At 45.8% G+C, this 14,286-nt stretch overlaps 1 protein-coding gene across 10 annotated transcripts in view; it reads right to left on the reverse strand.

Annotated features, from left to right (window-relative positions):
* Nucleotides 1-14,286, reverse strand: part of HNRNPM (heterogeneous nuclear ribonucleoprotein M) — a 39,297-nt gene that overhangs the window by 473 nt on the left and 24,538 nt on the right. For 2 of the 10 annotated variants that reach the window (XM_073889429.1, XM_073889426.1), the window contains 7 exons: nt 14,011-14,112; nt 12,913-12,957; nt 12,372-12,449; nt 8,832-8,930; nt 5,117-5,170; nt 2,270-3,072; nt 1,582-1,633 (listed from right to left, as the gene is read on the reverse strand). In XM_073889429.1, the coding sequence (XP_073745530.1) occupies nt 1,582-1,633; nt 2,270-3,072; nt 5,117-5,170; nt 8,832-8,930; nt 12,372-12,449; nt 12,913-12,957; nt 14,011-14,112 (1,233 nt within the window). The remainder of the gene's footprint in view (nt 1-1,581; nt 1,634-2,269; nt 3,073-5,116; nt 5,171-8,831; nt 8,931-12,371; nt 12,450-12,912; nt 12,958-14,010; nt 14,113-14,286) is intronic. The other 8 variants (XM_025863150.2, XM_025863145.2, XM_073889434.1 and 5 more) reach the window with 6 other exon arrangements.

Raw genomic sequence — 14,286 nt, forward strand, 5'->3', positions numbered from 1 at the left:
AGCTCAGCCTCAGTCTGGGCTCCACTCAGTCCAGATCACCTGTTGGATTTCGGTGGACAGAGTCAAAAGGGAGAGCGGCCCTGGCACACGACTGCTCAGAACACAACAGCCGGAATCCAGCGACTATGGCCCTCAGCCATGTTGCCATTCTTCTGCCAACAGGACAACAATCCACCCATGATAAGCCTTCCTGGCAGCTTCAAATGCATACTCGTACACTCAATAAAGTTATAAAGGGGGCTGTGTGAAGCCAACCTTATACATGAGTTTTACAGAGGCTTCATCTTCCAGACCCCACACCACAGCATTTACGAGGCCATCGTGATATAATGGACGCTTCTGTACTGTCCACACACAGGCTGCGTCCTATCTCACAAGTGGGTTTCACATATTCATTCAAGTACTGGTTAAGCATCCAGGTATGTGTCAAGCATCACCATGAAACAAGTCTATAGGGGAAGAGCTAAGGACATGACCATGTAGCCTATGCTAGGGGGCCCTCATTTCTAAAGCCATTAACTCAGCCCAAGGGAAGGTCAACATCTAGAGGGCTTCTCATGGGACAGCTCTAAAATGCTAAAGCCCACCAGAAGGTAAACTCTTGCTATAATAGCATGAAATAAAGCACTTTTGGAGAATGACACTTGCAACTCAGGGTTCAGGGACAGGAGGGAGATGAAATAGGAGGGACTAAGTTACAAAGGGGCTAGTGAGTTTCTCTTGTTGGCAGATGGGCACCTCCAGGCATCTGAGGCAGGGCAGCAGCCTGATCCAACCTGACTTTTCGGAATACCTACTACAATGTGGAAACTAAGTGGGGCGAGGGCAAGAAGGCACACTATGGCTCAACAGCTGCCCCAAAAGAAGAACCAGGAGAAGCAGCAAAGTGGTGCAATCTGAACTACCAGTGAAACAGGAAATGGGAAACACTGAGAAGGCCCTGACCCAGCAAGCCACCCAGACTTCTGGCTTAGGTCCCAGGCTCCCACTTGACATGGTTAAAAGAACAGAGGTGGTGGGAGTGAGGGGCAGAGATTCACCCGGGGACAACTTCACTTCCTTTCAGCCACACAATGAGCCTTTCAGAATGGTGGCCTGGTGTGCCAGGAAACCACAACCAGAGAGCCCCTCAGCCTCATTCACACAAAAGCTCACCCCTGGGAACTTCTGAGGAAGTGCTTTGAGAGGCATGAACCAACAGTGCGGTGGTAGAAAGCAACCTCATCTGTTTTTATTCAGCTTTGTCACGTAGAAGCCATGTGACCTTGGCAACGTGATTTTGCCTGACATCTGCAAAATGGGGACATCACCTCCTTTCAAAAACCGTAAAAGGAGAAGGATGGGGTTGAAATGAGAACACAGGTGAGAAGTGTCTGACACATAAGAGGAAACTCAACAACTGGCTTGAATACTTGCACAGGCAGAAAAATGGCAAGTCCCATTGGTCCTCGAGTCATGGCAAGTGGCTGTGAAGACCAGGATGGGAGCTCCACTGCACCCTTCAAATGCATCACTAACAAGCTAAGACTCCTGAAGCCACAACACATGGAAGCACCTAGAAAGCCTTTCCCAAACACTTACCACATTCGTTGAATTTGTCTTTTAGCATCTTCCATGTAAAATCAAATGGGAGCTAAATGGAAAAGGAGAAACTGATGAGTGATACAACCAAATCCTAATGTCCTAATGCATAAACACCAGGGTCTCTCTGAGAGGAACTTTCAGGACTTCTTGTAACACCAAGAAATAGAATACCCTTCAAACTGAGATATCAGCAGAGAACAAAACACACCGGTCTGGAATGAGGTTCAAAACCGGCACACCAAGCGCACTCCCTTTGTGGCATCAACTGTCTAAGGGCGAATCATGCAGAGAACAGTCGCCTATGGTAAGCAGCCCACAGACCATTCAACAGTAACTGAAGGTGGTCAATTTGGTATAAAGATAAAGCAGATATAGTAGCCCTTTGTCTCTGTCATGCCCAGGTGTAGTGGCTCTTCAAGCTAAGGGAATCAAGAAGCTAGGGTTCCTGAGCTCACTGGTTTCCACCTAGCAGTACGAAAACCCGGGGCTTCTGTTGCACAGAGTTCATTATGCTCTCCCATTCCCTCCTTATCCTACCAGCACCAGACTTTGGGGACAGTAGCAAGGTGGCCTTAAGTGCTTCTACTCTGCCTCCCTACTGAGGGCACCAACTCTGACGCCAACCCGCCCCCACCTCCCTTTGTGCCTACCACCACCACCACCAAGTTGCTGAAGAACCACTTACATTTCTCACAAATATCTGGCAGGCCTTCCTGGCCACCCCAGGAGCATGGCCTCCAGCTCCGCCAAAGGAACCTGCGAAGCTTCCTCCAAAGTTGCCACGCTCCATCTCGATGGCGCGGTCAAAGCTGGCACCGCCACCGCCACCCATGGCCAGGCCCATGCGCTCAATGCCGGCGCCTAGGGCTGGACCCATGGCAGGACCCATGCGCTCCAGGCTGTTGGCGCCCATGCGCTCCAGGCCCATGCGCTCGAGACTGTTGGCACCCATTCGCTCCAGGCCCATGCGCTCCAGGTTGTTGGCGCCCATGCGCTCCAGGCCGGTGGCCATGCGATCCATCACGGGGCCCATGCGCTCCAGGCCAGCCCCCATGCCTGCGGGCACCATGCGCTCCATGCTCAGGCCCATGCGCTCGATGGCAGGGCCCATTCGCTCCACACCAGAGCCCATACGCTCAATGGTCTGGCCTACGCGGTCGATGGGCGCGGCCATGCGCTCAAGGCCAAAGCCCATGCCGGCACCCATGCGCTCCACGCCAGAGCCGATGCGCTCCATGGTCTGGCCCATGCGCTCGATGCTGGAGGCCATGTGGTCGAGGCCCAGTGGGCCCATGCGCTCGATGCCGGAGCCCATGCGCTCAACTGAGCCCATGCGGTCCATGACCAGGCCCATGCGCTCAATCTCAGAGCCCACACGATCCATGCCATGGCCCAGGCCTGCGCCCATGCGCTCCATGCCGGCACCCCCAATGCGGTCAATGCCAGGGCCCATCCTCTCGATCCCAGGGACACTGCCTCCACCTCCACCTGGAACAGGGACACAAAACACAGGCAGATATCAGGGACTTGCACACCTGTGTGCACACCATGCCAGGAGGGTGACCTGGGTGCAGAGGCTTGGGCACTTCACAAGCTCAACCCCAGTTCAGGAACTAAATCCCACAACAATTTATCATTAGACATCCCTCAAATGTCGACAACTGTTAAGGCGGGGTAGTGACGACATCATTCTTCCTATTACTGTGCAACAGCTAAAATTTCCATAGTAAAATTTTAAAAGGGAGAAAATCCACCCTGGAGAACTTGTGTCAACAATGTTCTCCATGTTATTTCAGAAGCGCTAGTACTTGTAACTACCTTTGTGAGCCATGGTTGTCAGTTCCTGAGAACTCTGAGGTCTCCCCACCAAATTTAACTGAGAAATGCTCTCAATGAAGGAAGCTCAGAAACCCCAACCTCAGTTGGTCAGTCTGTGTGATGGATTACGTGGATTATATGTGACAATTCCAATCACTCACAACCTTTACCCTTCTCCCAACTTGTCCCTCTCAGATGCCCTGCTGATGGCCAGTATGGCTGCATTTCCTTAGCACCCCAGGCATAAAGCAGCTAGTATACAGCCACGTAATTAAGAGATAAAGAAAACAAACACCAATATAGATCCTCTATGTCTAGATGGACAGACAGCTACTTCCAGGGAGCCTTACTCTGTGAGGAATACCCCCAAATGAGCTGTGCGTAACTCTGCTGGCTTTGGAGGAAAAGAAGTCAATGGCACTGCAGAGTAGATCCTAGAAGCGGCCTAAGATCAGTTCTCAATGCCATGGTTCGGCTAGACACATGCTGGCATGTCAGCAATGCAGTGACCCTGTGAACCTGGTAACTCTGGACAAGGAGGGTATGGCTCCACCTCCAAGGCCACAGCCCACCACTTTTCCACCATGCAGAGCATCAAGGTCCCTCTCACTCAAGCTTCACCACCACCACCACCACCACCACCACCTGCCTCTGAAAAAGGTCAGCTGAGCCCACAGCCAGCCCATTCCTGACCCAAGCGGCCCAGTGCAAGATGTGAATTCAAGAAAAGGAGACTCAGAAGTTTCTGTGAGTCTCTGACTGACCTCACGTGTCACTCCACTTCCTCCAGGACTATTTCCTTAGTCATGCTGAATAACAGCACACCAAGTGGCAAAATATAAACACAATTTAAGAAACACAAGTTCTGCTCTGAGAGCAGAAATTTCTCAGAAACTAAAAAAAAAAAAAAAAAAAAAAAGGCAAGATAACTAGAAAAGGGCAGGTAGCATGCTCAAGAACATCAGAAATCAGGCTGACCCCCCGGATGCCAAAAGCAGCAGAGAACAAGGGAAAAACGGTGCCCATGTGGAGTTTTAGAATCAGCGCACCACAGAAATAACCAGCAAGTGGAGTTACCAAGGAAATGCCAAGGCACTCAGAGCCATTGGGGGGGCGGGGGGAGATCAAGCTGACAAAAGAAGTTCATTTAGTTTTAAGTACCCATAAAAAAAAAAGGTGTGTATTAATGGAAGGATATAGTCCAAAATGTTTACAGCACTCATCACTGGGCAGTGAGATTGTAGATATTTAATTTTTTAAAAAATAATTTTCTGAGTATCAGTACAAATGTACAGTTTAGTAAGCATCTGTTAGAAATGGAGCTACTGTACTTTTATAATTAGGTATTTACTTTCAGGAATTCACAATTTTATGGTATTTAAAACAACAAAGACCCCAAATTACATGGATATTATAATAATGACAACGGCTAACGCTTACATAGCACTTACGTTGTGTATTCTCTTTTATGCATTGACTCATGTACTCTACACAACAACCCTATGAAGTAGATACCATTATATCCCCATTTACAGTATGGAAAACAAAGAGGTTCAGTAACTTGCCAAATGTCACACAGCTAGGACGAGACAGAGCTGGTTCCCACCCAGGCAGTCTATTTTAGAGCCCATGCTTTCCACCACTACACTCTACTATCCCCCAGTAATAACAGCCTATTCTAAAAATCAAAACATCAAAACTAAGCGTTTCCTACCTCCTCCCTGCTTTGCAATGATCTCTCCTCTCTTCAGTGCATTACTTAGGATTTCTAAGGAAATCAGGAAGAAAAAAAAATTAGCCAAATTTCTCTATGATAACAGAAATTTGTTTATTACAGATTCCAGAATAAGAATATTACTAATTTAAAAATAAAACAAGGAAGGGGGAGGGGTTAAGAAATACACACACAGACAGGATCATTTTACTAGAAAACTGTAAGAGTCCTTGATGATGGGTCATGATACTAGGATCCCATGTAGCTCCAGAGTCTGAGCCCAGTTGGCAAGACCATCTGGGAATGCGCCCAGCAGAGCTAAGTAAGAGCCAGTGTGCACCAATGAAGTGAACTTAGAAAATCAGAGCAAGAATGGGGCCAGTGGCACAGTTTTCTAAAGCTGGTCCAGAGCCTCAGTACTCCGGCTGAAGCCTGCACTCACCCACCAGATCCAATCAACACCTCACAGTCATCCTTTAGCAAACTGAAGCTGTGGATATACTTACTGCCAAAACCCTGAAAACCAGCAGCAACTGCGTGCAGTGCTGAAGTATGACCTCATTAACAAGTCATGCATGGAAAGACTCTAGCAAGCTAAGCCCACCAGCCCCACCTGGAAGGAGCTGGGTGTGATGATGATTAAGTGACAGACAAAGCTTCAGGAAAATAAAAACCCCAACGCATCCAAACCACATCCAACACGTTGTCGAAAACGGAAAACACTGTTGTTTGTTTGCCCACGATTCATCCAAACCTCTTTATAAATTTTGTCTAATGCTGTAGGGTTAGTACTAGCTTTCAAAAGTTTCTTCTCAGCTCTTCACCGTGTAAAGAGATTTGTACCCACCCCCCTTCTCTGGTCACAAAGTGTGCTCAGCAATGTGGACCAATAGCCCCAGAGCATATCTAACTTTATGACTGAGACCACAGAGATTAACCCTAACCCCACAGCTGTTTCTGGTACTACAACTACCTGCTACAGGAAGGACGTGGGAAAGCATACCAAGAAACAACAGACCTCCAGCCTGCAAACAAGTAGGGCTTACTTATTCCGCGACACCGATCCTGCTCAGCATACCCAGGCCTAGCTTCACTTTCCTAAATCAGCACTTAGATCAAAATATTCCTTGCAAAAGCTTCACAATCGGCACACCACTGATTTGAAGAAAAAGGAAAAATTCTTTTCATGGGCATTCACAGACCTCCCTGACTCTGAACTTGAATCTTTCGACCCCAGGTAGACCCTCACCTCCAAGTCTCTGCACCTGATGCTGTCAGCCTTCTCTATCCTGCCAGTACACCCTCTATAGTTACACTGAACTCTGACACCCAGCCCCTCCAGCTTCAACTGCATCTCCTGCACGGTCTTGCACTTCTGCTCAGATCCAGTGTTCTCAGCAGAAAACTTCTATCAGCCACGTAGGAAAACGATCACCTTTGTGTGTTGCTCACCCGTCTGCCAAGGGCCTAGGAACCAACATCTTCACTGGCACCCTCACTAGGCCACTTCTATGTACGGACGTCTGGTGCTGCCCTGAGTCACTGAGCATCGTCTCCTCAGCTGCACCCCCTTCTTCAAGATCAAGGACCACAAGTCTACATCCCTGCACCACCAAGTACAGTGGTTTGCAGAAACAAGGGCAAAGATCTACTGCCTTGATAGTAGAGAAGGGACACTGAATGGGGAGACACTACGGAAAGTAGCACCGAAACAATTCAACTTTCAAGTGAAAACCAGAAAGGAGAGAGAAATCAAGAACTGAATAAACAAAACAAAACAAAAAACCCATCCAGGTCAACTAGTCTGAAATCCCAACTTAAACTTAGACACCTTTTTACTAAATTGGGTCTGATCACAAGTAGCAGCAGGGAATTCCAGAACAAAGCCCTTTGCTCTTGCCCATGTCACTTTGGGAGGACTCGGGACAAAGAGACAAGGGAGTCTCAATCAGAGAGAAAGTGGCAAAGTAGCAGGAGACAGATGACATTTCTATTCAGGTCGGGACTGGAGGAGTTTCCTGTTGCCATGAAACACAATGACCTCACTAGATCCACCCCTTCTCCACGAACCAGGACAAGGCCAGCAGCCTCATCACAGAGGTTGAGAGGCACCACAGTGTGGCAAAGAATTAAAGGCCTAAGGCAGGAAGAAGAGCCTATGGAAGCAAAGTCATGTGCCATCTTGTTCTTCTTACCCTCAGTATCCACAAAGTGCTTTTTGCAGCCAAATGAAAAGTTTTTTAAATATTTTTAAAAATATCCTGCTGCTGGGGCGCCTGGGTGGCTCAGTTGGTTAAGCGGCTGCCTTCGGCCCAGGTCATGATTCCAGGGTCCTGGGATTGAGCCCTGCATCGGACTCCCTGCTGAGCAGGCAGCCTGCTTCTCCCTCACCCTCTGCCTGCCACTCCCCCTGCCTAATAAAAAAATAAAAAATCTTAAAAAAAAAAAAAATATATATATATATATATATCCTGCTGTTCCAGGACACCAAAACACAATCAGTCATAGTAATAAGAAACTTTCAGCTAACCTAGTCACATAAGGATTATGAACTCATTCCCAAAATTCTAAAGCTTTGGGATTAACTACAATAAAACTAGTCAGTCATATCAGACAAGCACAAGGAAAAAAAAAAAAAAAAAAGTAAATCTTCACTACCAGCCTAGTAAGACACAAGAAAGTCCTTCCAGCTACTTAACTGCCAGTAGGGAAAAAGAGAAACAAGTCTCCACCAAACAACTGTTTCCCTCCACTCTGAGGGACACGGTTTCTAACAATTCCTGGTTTTCATGGAGGACACAACACAAAGAGGATGGGAGTCCCAGAAATAATGTGCAGAAGAATCTGGTCTCACTGATGAGCTGGATGATCAATCTTTCTAGGACCTTCATAAATTCTAAGAACATATCTAATACAAACTTACACAAAAGGGCTTAAAATCCTCACACCTAACTCAATGGGTCCCCCAAAGACAGAGGCTGAGCGCTCTGAGGCGGTCACCTAGAAGCCTCACATCTGCACAGAATGAGAAGCAGGTGAAGATGGGGGAAGAGTATGGATCCACGCTCCAAATCGCCTTTGACAGACACAAACTTAAGAGCCCCCAACTGGACAATCTCTTTTGCACCATACTAATGAAGAATTAAGCTGGCGAATTCTCAGAAACATCTAAACTCAAAACGGGAGAGGGGAGAGACATTTACCAAGAAGTAAAGAAACTGCTTTGCAATCTAACCCAAACCAAAACAAGAGCTTCTCTGCACTTCGGCACAATACGCCAGGCCTTCCAGCATCAGAAAACTCCAGTTCCCTGAGGCCTCTTTTAAAGGTACCAGCAAGCACACCCTGCCATCCGTTAACTAGACCACCACAGTGCCCTGGACAAGGGAATTCACACCCCTCTCAGCAGGGTCTCCGAAACCTCTACCACTCCAGAGAGCCGGTGCTGGGTAACGCAGCGGTTCTAATTCCCACAGCAAGCAAACATCTTATACCAGTGCAACCAAAGAAGCCACCTGAAAAAACTAAAGAAAAATGGTTCTATTGATACCAATAAAAAATTCAAGGACCAAAAGTTTTTACCTAGGTCTAAAAAATGTTCAATTTTTTAAAAGACTATGGAAACACAGCTGACTTTGCCTAAGAAAGAACCTCTGACCTGAGGGTGAGCCTGCACCCCAGGGGGTGAGCCCCCGCCCACGTGGAGCCTTCTTACCCATTCCTCTGCCAAGGGGCTCGCCAAAGCTTCGAGACATTCCCATCTTGTCTCTGGCAAAGTCTCTCTCAAATCCTGCACCCATGCCACGCTCCATCTCTGTGGAAAAAAATATTACCCTAGGCCTTTCCAGGAATACCACTGTGTTTTAGACATGACAAGTATACTACAGGCACACAGCAGCCGCCACCAAGTCAGCATGTCCACTCTTTCTATAGAGAAACCATCATTCATCCTTTTTTCCTTAAAAAGGTCACCTCAAGTGAATCCGTGAAAACTACCTACCTTTAATCCATCAAGGACTAACTGACAACTTTCAGGAAAGCCCCCCGTGAGTAAGGTACACCAAGCACCTGCTCCTACAGCAACCGGCGTGGGCGCACGCGGAGTCAAAGGCACACTGCGGTAGCAGCTACCACCTGCCCGGTACTTCCCATGTGCCCCGCCCCACCCAGGGCTCTAGGTGTGCTAACAGTTCATGGAATCCCACAAGAGCCTGCAACATCACTGCCCCTTTACCAAGAAAGAGGCTCAAATGCCTTAGTAACTTGACCAAGGTCACATGCCCGGTTAAGGGGTGAGGCAAAGGCTGGAACCTAAACCCGATGCAAAAATCCATGCTCTACTAACAAAAGCACATCCACACACAATATAGAAACATGCCTGTATATAACGGGACATCTCTCCTAACACAGGTAGTTTCATCTACACAAGGATGTTGGTAACTTCATTATTTTTTTTCTATGCTGACAGCCAAGACTTATGTTTTGCAACAATCTTTAAAAAAAAAAACAAAGGTCTTAGCTTCTATGGGGAAAAAGCCTTACCACAGCTGTAAACTGCTGGAGAAAGCCTTTGATGATCCCATTATTGGCTACTTCTTTCCTCTAAAGCAAGACTTAAGATGTGTATCACACTGTGTCTCCCTCCCATACTGAGAGGTCCTTGAAAAATCTAGTTAATGTTGCTCCTTAAAAATCAGGTGCTATATAATGATCACCTTTTATCGCATAACTACCGAAAATAGTTATATGCAGCTCAAGTCCCTATACTTTTCAATGAAGTGAACAAGCCTACCAAAGGGGTGGAAGCAGGCTAGCCATTATGAATTAATTAGAAAATGCAGCAGAGAGGCGCCTTAGTGGTTCAGTCTCTTAAGCGACTGCCTTCGGCTCAGGTCATGATCTCCGGGTCCTAGGATCAAGCCCTACTACATCAGGCTCCCTGCTCAGCGGGGAATCTGCTTCTCCCTGTCTGCCTACGCACCAACCCCCTTCATGCTCACTCTAGTTAAAAAAAAAAAAAAGAAGAAGAAGAAGAAAAGAAAACAGATTTTAGCAATGGTGAACTTGCTATTCATAGTCTGAACAGACCCAACTGAATCTCATAGGTTGGTGGCATGCCATCTGCTGAAAATATAACTAACTTGCGCAAGCTTGCATGTGGTAGGCAGAAGGGAAATCCCAGAGCAGCACTGTAATGGACAATGCTCTGCTGTACTCCTTTAATCCCTATCATAAGGGCATAAAAAAGGCAGCACTCCGCCCCCTTGAGATAAGGAAGTCATATGTAGGTATTAATTTGTCAGCAAAGGCCCTGAGAACTCATCTTCCCAAACGAAAACAAAAAGAAAACCAAACAACTTATCTTCCCAACTGTCAACAGGCTCTACAGTTCAGGGAACCCTCTGTGAATTCCAATGTACTACCCAAAAAGAGAGTTTTCCTTGCCAAATATTGTATCTTATCATTGTCTGGCATTTGATGACTTTTTAATTTGTAATTTTTAATATCCATTCTATCAGGACTTGACCTGTACTGTTGACTGGCCGAGACTGATTTCTCATCAGTCTGAGGTCAGCACCCACGACCTTGGTGGATGCATTACGGTCACCAACTAAACATTAAATTAAATCCAAAACATCTTTATCAACTTTTCCCCTGATAAAGTTGACTGCACTCAAAGCTCAGAACACAGCTCAAGTGGAAGTAGAGCATTCTCTGTTGTCTACTGCAGAGGATGATGAGGGAGGACTCGAAGTACCTTTATCTCGGAACATCTAAGAACACTGCATCAGAACACATCCTCCCACTGCTGCTCTCCAGGAGAATGAGCACTGTGAACCTTTGATCACCAGGCCCAGAACTGTGACTGTGGCACTCCACCTGCCAGATTACCAAGGACTTTGCTCACACTGCTCAGCACAGCCCCACCCCTCTCCATCCACTTCTCAATGACATCACTCCACTGCTCAAACGAAAAACCCCATTTCCTAATGACTCATCTGTTTTGAGCAAACACTTTACCAAGCCAGACTCCTCACCTTTTATTAGAATTCCTATACACACTATGAGCTACAGGCTAGCCTGAAAGTACACTGGAAATGCAGACCTTTGTCCCTTTCATTCCTAACGGTGAGGACTTCCTCATATCTTTTTATCATCATCTAGAACAAGGCAAACCCATGAAGAAGGGCAGTTTATTCATCAGAATTTTCTTTCTTTCCAGTTTGACAGTTATCCTAGGAAGAGACTCGCTTGCTCTATTCTATCTTCACAGTAAAGATACTGCAGGTCAGCAAAGAAACATTTAAATGCAAATCTTTAATGACTTTCCATCCCAGGGAAGTTTGTGTTTAAGGGAAGCAACATCCCCACAGGTGGGGGTCAAAGAGTCAAACCAACCCCCAAAGCATTTCAGAAATACAGTCGGCAGGGTTTCTCAAAGCACACTCTACAGGCCCACTGAGAAGGGGATGATGCCCATGCTGGAGTCAGTTCTGAAAGGCAGGATCACAGTGTGACTAAGAGCCAGGCTCTGGAGCCAGATAGCCGGGATCCATATATATCCCATTATAACTAGCCATGTGACCTTAGGCAAGTCACTCTCTGGGCCTCAGTTTCTGACGAAATGGTGATAAAAGTACCTACAAATCATGTGGTTCTTGCAAGGACTAAATGAAAAAACAAACTGTTACTATGACAGTATATTTCTATTAAGGGGATGAAAGCTCCGAGTGATAGTACACCAAAATTTGCACTATGTAAATGCTAAATTAAATCAACGTCTCTGCTCACAACTCAGAGTTTTATCAGAGCAGACGATCAAGAACTGATGCACTCCAGCACTCCAGGAAAGATATGAATTTGATCAAAAACTCCAAAGAAACTAAAACTAATCCCTTACACTTGAAGACAATTTTAAAATGAGCAAAACATAACCAAAGATATCTACAGGATGCTTGCTAGTGCTGGAGACAATAAAAAGCTTTACTATTTTTATTGGGTAATTATCAGGGAGATTCAGAACACAACACACAGTTTAGTGACTAACGGGATTAACACCTACTAGGAAGTCTAGCTTCTGGAATACAAACTTGTGATTTTAATAACATTTAAGGCAATTCAAAAACATCGAATTCAACAGAAAAGTGGAAGGGGCAATTATTCATTAAAAATGGGTGTGCTGCCTCAAGGTCACCCAAGAGCCAACAGCTAGCAGGGGGGGCAGGTGGAAGCAGGAAGGAAGCATAAGTCTTACCGTTTATTCTGCCCATGTTCATCCCAGATCCAAATCGACCCATGTTTTCCATACCACCACCAAAAGGTCCCTCCATGCCTGCAAGAGACATTCGACATTCCCATTTGAGCATCATTCCAATGAGACTGCTCCAACTCATCAGGAAAAGAAAGATTTTTTCACAAGTTTCACCCTGGGCATTTTCTGCCAAGAACTTCCTTACCAAGGGTAAGGGCTTTTGGAGAAAAAATGCTAGTGCCCTCACCTAAAAATCACCATCTTCAAAAAGCTAATCTGATCCAACCCCCTTAACAGACAAGCAAAGAGAGGCCCAGAGAGATGGAGTGATTTGCCCAAGGTCACAGAGCTAGTTAGTGAGAAAGCCAGAACCAAAAGCCAAGATACCCAGTGGAAAGAGTGACGGGAAAAATTAATTTCTAGACTCAGTGTTTGGAAACCAAAGTGAGAATTCATGCAAGGCTTAAGGGAAAAGAAAGAGGAACGGTGAGAGAAAACCATACCTAAAAGTGATTACATTTGTACTTCATTTTAAATCTCTTACCTCCCATTTTATTTATTCCAAATCCTATGCCTTCCATTCCCATTCCTTAAAAAGAAAAAGTCAATGCAAACTAAAATTATGTCAAAGCAGTAATGTTTGAACTTAAAAAGCACAAGTAATTCCAAACCAGCAAGTGAACAAAAAACATCCCTGGTTATGAATATATTTTAATTGTCAAGGAAAAGGAGGACAGGGGGGGGCTCTACCATCTCACCTGTCAAACTATCACATTCCAAGAAACTATGTCTTTAACAAGTCTTTAACAAAATAATCACCACATGACTCAAAATTCTTTACACATACAGTTTTAATAAATAACTACGTCAGACCATTTTAAACATGATATGTAATTAGCCAGTACAAACTGGAGAACACTCACTTTTTTAGCAGCTTATTTTAGGGAACATTAAGTTTAAAAAGATAAAACTCTCTAAATAAACAGTTCCTAAAAACAGTGAGGCTTCCCTCCCCACCACCCCTTTCTTCTTAGGCATTAGTTAGGGGGCGGGGGGGGGTGGCAGTCAAACTGATAGGGCCATATGAGGTCATGGTCCAGGGCGCTGAGGTAAGCCCAGAGTTTAATCTGGGAGGGAGACAAGGGATATGCAGAACTAACAGTAGCAGGGTGAAGGGACATCCACCCTGCAATTCAAAGGATTTCAAGAGAGACCTAAGACTACCGTAGTCTAGATGCCGTATCAACACCAGGCGAGAGCCCAAGGGGTGTCTGGGTAATAAGACTGTGGCAGTGCTGTGGTCCCATGGTCAGGAGACCTATAGTCTCTGTCACTAACTGATAGTGTGACCTTGAGCAAGACCAACTCTCTGGCTTGCCTCCTTTTATCGAACAGCTTAACTACCTCAGCTCGGAAGGTCATGAAAGGATAAAATGCAAAGTATAACAATTTTCAAAAAAAGGATTCAATTCAGTAAAAACACAAAATATTATTTTTATCAAAATGAATCAGAGATGAATGAGGGAATTTTGCCCCCATTAAATCTTTATTCCATTTGAAGTACTCAATGTCCAATTATCCCAAGAGTTCACTTGACTAACTTCCCCAGACACCTCCAGTCAAAGTACACTGTGGTTCTCACCTGCGGGTCCTATGTTTCCCATGCCAATGCCTTTATTCAGGTGATTGGCATCAATAGGCTGTCCTCCTGGGCCTAACCCCATGCCAATACCACCAAGTCCATCTGAAAAGAAAAGAGAAAGTTGTAAGTGTAGAGTCCACTTAGAAAACCGTAACCTTCCAAGGGAAAAAAAGCCTTTGTTTACTGTGCTGTAAATGTCACACTCCATTCCCATCCACCCACCTCCACGGGCAAACCCAGGGCCTAATTCAGAATTCGGCACCAGTACACTTGGGA

Source organism: Callorhinus ursinus, unplaced genomic scaffold (assembly GCF_003265705.2).
Source record: "Callorhinus ursinus isolate GAN/ISIS: 27379988/994484 unplaced genomic scaffold, GSC_fseal_2.0 scaffold107, whole genome shotgun sequence".
NCBI lineage: Eukaryota > Metazoa > Chordata > Mammalia > Carnivora > Otariidae > Callorhinus > Callorhinus ursinus.